Genomic DNA, 10,711 nt, shown 5'->3' with positions numbered 1-10,711 from the left:
AGTGGAAAGCGTTTTTTTTCTTCTTTCAAAACGGGAAACGACTTCCGAAGAGTGTCAAAACTGCCCAGTATTATATTAATTTATATTATATTATATCATATTAAATCAATCGTTAGCACGCCGGGCGAAATGCTTAGCGTTATTTCGTCTGCCGTTACGTTCTGAGTTCAAATTCCGCCGAGGTCGACTTTGCCGTTCATACTTTCGGCATCGATAAATAAAGTACCAGTTACGCACTGGGGTCGATGTAATCGACTTAATCCCTTTGTTTGTCCTTGTTTGTCCCCTCTATGTTTAGCCCCTTGTGGACAATAAAGAAATATATATTATATTATCAATCGTTAGGACGCCGGGCGAAATGTTTAGCTGTATTTCGTCTGCCGCTACGTTCTGAGTTCAAATTCTGCCGTGGTCGACTTTGTTTTTTATCCTTTCGGGGTCCATAAATTAAGTACCAGTTGTATACTGAGGTCGATCTAATCGACTATCCCTCTCCTCCAAATTTCAGGCCTTGTGCTTTTAGTGAAAGGATTATATTATATAACTTATGAAGTATTAAACACTCAACCACGATGACGATGTGTGGTCAGAATGCCATGTGATATTTGGTAACGGCTTTTTACGTTCTGAGTTCAAATCCCATCGAGGTTAAATTTGACGTTCATACTCCTGGAGTCGAGATACACACACACACACCCACATATTGTAAAGTTCAAGAAGGGAACTGATGGTATTACACATTTATTTCTCAATTACGATCGTTTCAATAATATATGGTTCAGATATATCATGAACATACATGTGTGCATGTGCATATCATCAACAAAAAACAAATGTGTGGCCTTATACAATGGCAAAAATGAATTTACTCGGAAAGGTACATCACGCAATCTCACTCCACCTTAATCATTACATGTCTAATCTCTTATATGAAAGCGAGGAATCATTGTTGCTTCGTACAAATGCAGCGGATCTGGTGGAAAAAATGAAAAAATGCAAAAAGAAAAACGGTACAAATATAAAATTTATAACTTACTGTTTTCTTCTGATGAAGCAGAACTTTTGTCTTGGTTATTTGATGGTGATATTGGTCGCATGGTCTCCAGCTGGAATCGAAAGCAAAAAGGATAATTGCTTATGTGTAGATAAAATGCAAAGAAATTCCAATAGGCACAAGTATGGTTTTGGTTACAGTTCCACCTTGGGCACATGTCTATTACTATAGCACCAGGCTGACCAATACCTTGTGAGTCAATTTGAAAGGCGGAAGCTGCGTGGAAGTTCTTGTCTTTGTGTCTGCCTTTGTCTTTCCATCGCTTGGCAAGTGGTGTTGGTTTATTTACGCAACTGTAACATAGCAATTTGGCAAAAGAGACTGATAGAATAGGTGCAAGACTTTAAAAAGTTAAATTAGTTGCCTCAGTAAATCGGATGAATCGACTTGCATAAATAACGCATTCTTGGCAAACCACTTTGATTAATAAATCACTGAGGCGTTTAGAATAAATCTCTAAATGTTAGCCAACAGTGCGCATTCTAATTAAACATAGGACATACCTTTTATACAATCTCATCGTGGTGTTAGCTGAATCTGAAACAGCACTATTACCACTAACTTTTCATGATTAATTAAATAATTATCGAAATTTTGCTTTGAGTACTTTCTCCATGTGTGTGTGTGTGTGTGCATTTATTGGCAGTATCTAGGCAGTAATATTCCGTTGCTTTACAAATACATGTTCTTTTAAATGATTGCATTTCATCTTATAGCTCCGTTTTATGTTTTCCGTTATTAACGTTTGAGCTTGCTTCATGTATTTCTTGCCAGCGTTCTTCCCACATACTTGTCATATGTATACTTATGGATATACACTATAAGAATATACGATCCTATGATATCCAATCAACGTAAAACATGCTATCTTATAGATAGCGTGTTCGTACGAGTATATATATATATATATATATATATATACATATACACAGATATACATATACACATATACATACATGCACATGCACGTACACACACACACACACACACACACATTGTTTCGAGAATTATCTATCATCGACTAAGCAAATCTTTGAATATATTTATAGCAATCCTGACAAATTAGGCTTTGTTGCTCAGGTAGTCATTTCTTTAGCTTTTAGTTCCATATATTTATGTCTGTCAAATTTAACGATTCCCCCATACTACACTGTAATAAGTATTTGGAAAGGGTTGACTTGTAATAGGAAATAAAAATTAAAAGCAACAAAACCAAAAGGTTGTCTACACAAGCCGCTCTCTAAGTGGCATACTATACATCCGCCTTAAACAAGGGACTGTTTGAATGACACGACTAATGAAAAATTGCCCTGAAACTTTTTAGCAGTGTGGCTGGTTCGTCGGATCATGAGCCATGTGTCATTCGGCCCGCTCCTCGCAAAAAGTTATCAATGCCTGCTCTAAGTGATCGCTTGACGTACTAGAAATAGTAGTGAAATTTCCTGTCCTCAAAGGACACCTACTCTTAAAAAGTAATTGAGAAACAATTGACCCTTTGAAATACAGGCACAACAGAAACAGGAAGTAAGAGTGAGAGAAAGTTGTGGTGGAAGAGTACAGCAGGGTTCGCCACTAGCCCCTGCCGGAGCCTCGTGGAGCTTTAGGTGTTTTCGCTCAATAAACACTCACAACGCCAGGTCTGGGAATCGAAACCGCGATCCTACGACCGCGAGTCCGCTGCCCTAACCACTGGGCCATTGCGCCTCCACAACGTAGTCCTAGATATACTATGACGGAGAAATACGAAAAAAATAAGAAAAACCAAAAATTGATGACAGAATTATCTGGAAGGTCTTCGGTCAGAGATCTGCTCAACCAGGGTTGGATCGGAGTTAAACAGCAAGAAGAGGAGCGGCGGCGGCGGCGGCGGCGACGGCGGCGGCGACGGCGACGACGACGACGACGACGACAACAACAACAACAAGTAGAATCTAACTTTCCTGTCATTCTGTTTTGCTGATAATGTCTGCCGGCGAAGAGGTAAGGAATTCGCGAAGTAACAATAGATTCCGGGAATAATTTACAAGAGGATAACCTACTTCGGGTGAATATACCCGATAGCTGCGTAGAGGGTATTGAGGGTATTTTATAAGGATGAGAAAAGAGCGACTTCTGAGAATCAGAACTAGAAGAAAATAGACATAAAAAAAGCGCAGGTCTGGTTGTATGGAGGAGTAAGTGTAATTGTATGGCGAGAAGTTTGCTTCCCAACCACATGGTTCTAGGATCAGTCCCACTGCACAGTACCTTGGGCATGTGTCTTCTACTATAGCCCCAGACCAACTAAAGCCTTATGAGTGGATCTGGTAGATGGAAACTGATTTGGTAGAAGACAGCGAGCTGGCAGAAACGTTAGCATGTCGGGCGAAATGCTTAGCGGTATTTCATCTGCCGTTACGTTCTGAGTTCAAATTCCGCCGAGGTCGACTTCGCCTTTCATCCTTTCGGGGTCGATAAATTAAGTACCAGTTACGCACTGGGGTCGATGTAATCGACTTAATCCGTTTGTCTGTCCTTGTTTGTCCCCTCTATGTTTAGCTCCCTTGTGGGCAATAAAGAAATAGGAAACTGATTTGGTAGATGGGAAAGAAGTTTATTGTATATGGGTGTGCGTTTATGTCTGTGTTAGACCACTGCTTGATAACCAGTGTTGGTTTGTTTACGTCCCCGTAACCAGCGGTTTGACAATAAGGCACCGATAGATTAAGTACCAGACTTTTAAAAATGTACTGGGGTCGATTTGTTCAACTAAACCTTTCAAGGCGGTGCTCCAGCACGGCCGCAGTCAAATGACTGAAACAAGTAAAAGATAAAAGATAAGGCATTTTATTACCGGAAAGAACAAAATCACAACCAGGCGAGCCAATCAGGAAACCTCTACCTGCTAGAAAGAGCAGCTTAACCTCCCTTAAATGACTTCTATCATTTCTATCTTGAACAAAAGTCAGAACACGGATAGTGTAGTGTTAGACATTCTACATCATTAAAGATGGCGGGATAGTCATTGCTGGAAAGCCTCCGATCATGGATCTACTGGACCAGGATTAACTTGGGGCTGCAGGTCAGTCTTGATCGAGCAGACCTATGATCAAAGTTATTCCAGCCGTGGCCATTTCATCGTGAGTGTTAGTATCTTCTTGTCTTAACATTGCGCGATAGTTGTAAACGAGTATAGCTATCATACAGACAGCGCCATTCGTTTCCGGTCTTCCGCGAAAAACATGTCCAGCCACGAGGAAATATTAGCTTCCTATGAAAGTTGGGAATAGGAGAGGGTTGGCGACAGGAAGAATATCCAGTCGTAGAAATCTACCTTCAACTAATTACGTTCGAACCATGAAAGCACAAAAAAGTGCGAGTTTAAACGATGATGATGATGATGATGATGACAGTGGAAGTGGTGGTGACAGTGATGATAAAGATGATGATGGTAGTGGTGGTGATGATGACAATGATACTGGATGGTGGTGGTAATGATGATGATGATGATGATGATGATGTATATTAACACCGACGCCCAGAAATTGCAGTAGTTACTTTGACTCGTATGATGATTGTTCGCTGATGAAGTATAGTGACATCTTTAAATTGCAATATTTGTTTGTTTGTTTGTTGGTCATGCCAACGAAGGAGTACCTTCTACATGGTCTATCGATCGACCTACTAAAAGTATCAGCCAAAACACCCTCAAGTAGCGCCCTAAATATGATTATAGGTCTTCTTCTTCGATCAGGCCTAGTTTAAATACGGGACAAAACCAGAACAATAGCCCTTATCGAGCAGACCTCAGCTGTGGATATTTCATCTTATCCTTTGTGCATAGAACAGTGTTCTACGTTATCTAACGAAATCTTTTCTAAGATAGTGGGTATGTGTATATGATTTGAAGGAAATTTCGCTGTTATTTCTAGCACCATGAACGTCCACTTGAATCCCCTCTCTGTCGCTTGTTTTCGGTGCGTTTACAATCAAAGTACATTTCTTCATTTGGAGCATGAAACATAATATTGTAGATTATCTAATTTGTCAGGGACCACGTTGCTATTTCACTTCTGTTCCTTACTAACAACTAAACAACTTTGTGGGTTGGTATATATGTGGAATAAGTATGTACTTAAAACAGAAGCTATATGTGTCTACTTCTTTGCATTTAGTTATATATGTATTTGTGTTTGTATACATGGATGGTTGAATGAACGGATGTACGTGAGTACATATGTTTAAACTGATAAAATGTTCACACACACACACACACACACATACACACACACACACGCACGCACGCACACACACACAGACACACACGTACACACATACGTACACAGACACGTACATGTACATGCGCGCGCACGGAGACAAACAAAAGCAAACTCAACAGGGTCACAGCAGGGATGGCTGAAATCTGTTCAATAAATAGACATGGCTTTATTCGGAGGAATATTTGTACATGAACAGTTCCATAAATGTACACACATTTCTGTGTGCATATGTATCAATATATCTAAATAATATACATAAATACACAGACACCCATATGTATTAAACTACTGTATGTATACGTGTGTGTCTGTTACGCGCATATGGGAATGCCAGTGTGTATAATTTCTATACATGCATGCTCGTAATCGGGTTTTTTTTAAAAATATGCACATGATACTGTAAATAATATACTTAATATTTGATAACGCGCTCAATGATAACCAATCTTACCATCTGTTGAATTCTGTCAGTGAAATTTAATCGTGTTTGAGGCTACATGCTCTTGCTAGTCAAGAGTAATCCTGGATCTGCAGGGTTCCTATATTGGCTCTAGGTGGCAGTTCTCCTCCCGGAACTTTATCATTTAAATGCATGCAGTGTATGCTGTCACTTTCCATTCATTCGATTTTTGTGTAACCCTTCCCCTCCACACACCACCACCACCACCACCACCACCACTACTACCACCATCACCACATATACACACTTTTTGAAAACGTACTTGTAATAGCCTATCCACTGCCCTTGTAGAAATTATAATTAATATTATAGTTGGTAATTAAAAAGGCAAACTGGCAGAATCGTTAGCACCCCGGGTAAAATGTTTAGCGCTTTTCTTTACGTTCTGAGTTCAAATTCTGCCGGAGACGACTTTACCTTTTTATTCTTTTGGGGTCGATAAAATAAGTACCAGTTGAGTACTGGTGATCGATGTAATTGACTTACCAACTCCCCAGGAATTATTGGCCTTGTGCTAAAATTAGAAGCCAATAAAAACAACCTTAATCGTAGACGAACTAGTAGTACATGGGCAAGTTTTCGTTGATTCAAACTGTTTCAATGTTTAAACAGTTGAATTATAATCTGCAATTATCACTAGCTGAGTGATGGTTTGGAGAAACTAAATGAAGTTATCTTCAGATTTCTTTGTACGGTTTCATTATACTGTGATCAGTTGATTTAGTGATAAAACCAACTCGTATGCTCAACTATATTTGTATGCTCAACAATAATTTGTATGCTCAACAATAATTTGAGCATACTTTTTATTTACTTGGAGGAATTTCAGGGGAATATATTCTGGAGTAGAAAGATTGGGTAAAGGGTTTATTGAAGATTTTAGTACTCTTTACTCTTTTACTTGTTTCAGTCTTTTGACTGTGGCCATGCTGGAGCACCGCCTTTAGTCGAACAAATCGACCCCAGGACTTATTCTTTGGAAGCCTATTAATTATTCTATTGGTCTCTTTTGCTGAACCGCTATGTTACGGGGACGTAAACACACCAGCATCGGTTGTCAAGCGATGTTGGGGGGACAAACACATACACACACACATATATATATAATAAGTGAGATATAGGGAGAAATGATGCTAGGTCGGGGTTAGATGGAGATAACATTCAACTTGCCTGTTCAGAGTGAGTAGAGCCGTTGGAGGAGCGACAGAAGAGTCAGACAGTAAACAACGCAAGTTGTTATAAGTTGTCGATGAAGGCAGTCTTAACCAATGAGATGGATATGGTCCTTGTTTTTTACATTTTCTTTTTTCTGTATATTTTTTAAAGAGAAGCAATCTTAGGTGTGCGTACATGAAACTGCAGCACCACACCAGAGGCGTGATTCGCGCTTATTCTTGAAGAGATTCAGTAGCTGGTCAGGGCTAAAGTATCTTCTAGCACTGAGGAGGATGTCTAGCTTTGGAGATGTTGATTTAGTACTTTTATAGTTGTGTAGTCTCCGTGAAAGATCATTTGAGATTAGGATACTAAGATTCACTTTCACACACGCCAGCTTAATTTAATTCGTCCTAATGCTCTTAGCTTAGTTTTTCCTTGGGGCTGACCAGATTGGAGCAATCTCGAGTATAACCAGCCGAAATTGCAAAGATAATCTGGAACTCGACTGAGGAAAGAAAACTTCGAATGACCCGCCCTCGTTTTTTCTTGTCCCTCTGTTGTATCATCTATCTGGATGTTTTGCGTTCTTGTCCCATTTTTTGCATACACGCAAATTTGAGGTTTTCAGTCGTACGATTGTGCATCGGAAAGGTAAAAATTGGTTCCTTGGTGTGTGTAATTACTGTACTATGTACTATGGTGGTTTTGAGAGAAACTATATTTTCATGATTCACGTTTAAGTTCATTAGAATGTGAATTGCTGAGAACCCGGTCAATGAGTGCAGTAGAATCCAGAAAAAGGCAACTTTGCAACAACCATGCTTTGCCAACGTTCTCAAAAGTGAAAAACGTCTGGGGTACTTTTGATTATACGAGATATTGTTCTATCAGCGCCGATTTGGAACCATCACCATCAGCACCACCACCAAAAAAAAAAAAAACTTCATGTCATCCATCAAACATAAGATAGACACGCGCGCGCACACACACACGAAACAAAACAAAAAGTACACATGGAGAATAACTCACCAGACTGTGAAAATGTAGTAACGGTAACAATCTCTTTAATTGTTGTAACCTATCCCCGATTATGTTAAATTGGTCATCGTGTGTGATGTCGGACGAATTACAGTGGTTCTGAAAAACAAAAAAAAAAAGGACAAAAATTTACAACAGCAACAACAATATGCAAAAATATATTTCAAATTTTGACACAAGGCCAGCCATTTTCGAAGAAGCGGGTAAGCCGACCCAAGTATACAACTGGTACTTTCTTTATCGACACAGGAAGGATGAAAGGCAACGTGAACCTCGGCGTAATATGAACTCAGAATATAGAGATGAACGAAATGCCGCTAAGCATTTTGCTCGGCATGCTAACGATTCTGCCAGCTCGCAGCCTTCAACAACAATAACAACAACAACAACAATAGTAATAATAATATTCTGAAATTTTGAAGAGGGGACAAATCGATTACATTGATCCCAGTGTTCAATTGATACTTATTTCTTTGATCCTGAAAGGATGAAAGGCAAGGTCGACCTCGGCGACAGTTGAATTCAGAACGTAAAGCCAGAAGAAATGCACCAAGCATTTTGTTCGACGCGCTAACGATTCTGTCAGATCGCAACCTTAGAACGAATCTAGAAAATATAAAACGCACACTCACTCACGCATGCATGCACGCACACGCGCACGCACACACACACACACACACACACACACACACACACAATTAGCAGCAAAAGTGATTTTTTACACTATACACTTGTTGGCACTCCGTCGCTTACGACGACGAGGGTTCCAGTCGATCCGATCAACGGAACAGCCTGCACCTGAAATTAACGTGCAAGTGGCTGAGCACTTCACAGACACGTGTACCCTTAACGTAGTTCTCGGGGATATTCAGCGTGACACAGTGTGACAAGGCTGACCCTTTGAATTACAGGTACAACAGAAACAGGAAGTAAGAGTGAGAGAAAGTTGTGGTGGAAGAGTACAGCAGGGTTCGCCACCATCCCCTGCCGGAGCCTCGTGGAGCTTTAGGTGTTTTCGCTCAATAAGCACTCACAACGCCCGGTCTGGGAATCGAAACCGTGATCCTATGACCGCGAATCCGCTGCCCTAACAACTGGGCCATTGCGCCTCCACACTGCAGAGTATTAAATATTTAACCCAAATAAGAAACTTATTTACATACAATTTAGATGGGTGCTATGTATCAATATATAAGCGTGTATTTGTGTGTGAACATACATGCACGTGCACACATATACATATAGATTATTATTATTATGCTATATTAGAATGTATCTTATATTATATCATATCATATACATTATCTGTAAACAAACTTTAGTAGGCCATAGTTAGAACAGAACATAACGCAATGCTATGTAGTCGTGCCTAATTTTCAACTTTCTCATATCTGTTTCAGTCATTTTAACGATATCAACATAGTAGATCCCAGTATGATACAGTAACTGAATAGGCCCGCCGTCCTCTCGTGGTTCCAGCTGCCAATCACAGCGACTTGGGGATCGCTACCTTCTTGAAAGTGATAGGGTACATTGTGCTCAGGGGTGGAAAACACTTGGAAGCATATGGCAGGAAGATATCATTCTTGGCTAAGAAAAAGAAATCATTCTCAGCGGCCAGATTTAATCAGGATGGTCAAAGTCGTCCAGGAAATTCAAGACATCATTGATTGACAACTCCAGCGGGTCTATGTGGGACATCGTCAAACTACTCAAGGGGGATGAATCTATTATTCTATACCACATAGCACTTCTGTCCTACCATGCTACACTAGACAATATTATATTTCATTAAACCAACAAAGGAGCATCTAGCTGGCCACTCGACCTGCTAGAAATATCTACACTAATCTTACTAAAATCACATGGTACCATCTCAAACATAATCCGAGATAACTCTTAACAAGACTAGATGGTCACAGATGCCAGACATTTGATAATAGGTATGCTCGATCAAGGATGACTAGTGACATGAACGGAAATCTTGCCGAGACCTCATCTTATCTTTCGATTCGCTGATAACGGATCTCGGCATATTTCTATCTTATTTCTATTATGTTATCTGAGATGGAGGCAGGAAAACTGGTTTCGAAGGTTCTTCTCGACTTCTCATTAAATCACCCGCTTACCTCCACAATATAAGCAGACATAGGGAGTTCATTTTGAGAAGTTGGCGTTTTGCCATCCAACTGACATGACAACAAGGGAGACAACAGTTTAACCACAGGCTAAATTTGCTTCGGGCTATTCTCCTCTCAACACTAGGTCTTTCTTAACATCCTTTTCGTCGTATACGACCGCAACAATTTAAATAACAACTACTCCTGCAACTGCAGCTAGCTACCCGTCAAACACACAAAGAAGATGTACGGCCAGTAAGTCGAAACTTAGAAGTACCTGTTAACCTTTTCTTTAGGCGCAGGAGTGGCTGTGTGGTAAGTAGCTTGCTTAGCAACCACATGGTTCTGGGTTCATTCCCACAGCGTGGCACCTTGGGCAAGTGTCTTCTACTGTAGCCTCGGGCCGACCAAAGCCTTGTGAGTGGATTTGGTAGACGGAAACTGAAAGAAGCCCGTCATATATATGTATATATATGTGTGCGTATATGTTTGTGTGTCTGTGTTTGTCCCCCCCCAAATCGCTTGACAACCGATGGTGGTGTGTTTACGTCCCTGTAACTTAGCGGTTCGGTAAAAGAGACCGATAGAATAAGTACTAGGCTTACAAAGAATAAGTCCTGGG

The 10,711-nt window shown here is 40.3% G+C and overlaps 1 protein-coding gene across 1 annotated transcript in view; it reads right to left on the bottom strand.

Moving 5' to 3' along the window:
* The window catches only part of LOC106872745 (uncharacterized), a 105,084-nt gene that overhangs the window by 40,961 nt on the left and 53,412 nt on the right, over positions 1-10,711 (bottom strand). The window contains exons 3-4 of the mRNA XM_014919833.2: positions 7,961-8,068; positions 1,037-1,106 (exon numbers count right to left, since the gene is read on the bottom strand). Coding sequence (XP_014775319.1) covers positions 1,037-1,106; positions 7,961-8,068 — 178 coding nt within the window. The remainder of the gene's footprint in view (positions 1-1,036; positions 1,107-7,960; positions 8,069-10,711) is intronic.

Source organism: Octopus bimaculoides, chromosome 2 (assembly GCF_001194135.2).
Source record: "Octopus bimaculoides isolate UCB-OBI-ISO-001 chromosome 2, ASM119413v2, whole genome shotgun sequence".
In the NCBI taxonomy this organism is placed as follows: domain Eukaryota; kingdom Metazoa; phylum Mollusca; class Cephalopoda; order Octopoda; family Octopodidae; genus Octopus; species Octopus bimaculoides.
This window is presented reverse-complemented; position numbering and strand designations above follow the sequence as displayed.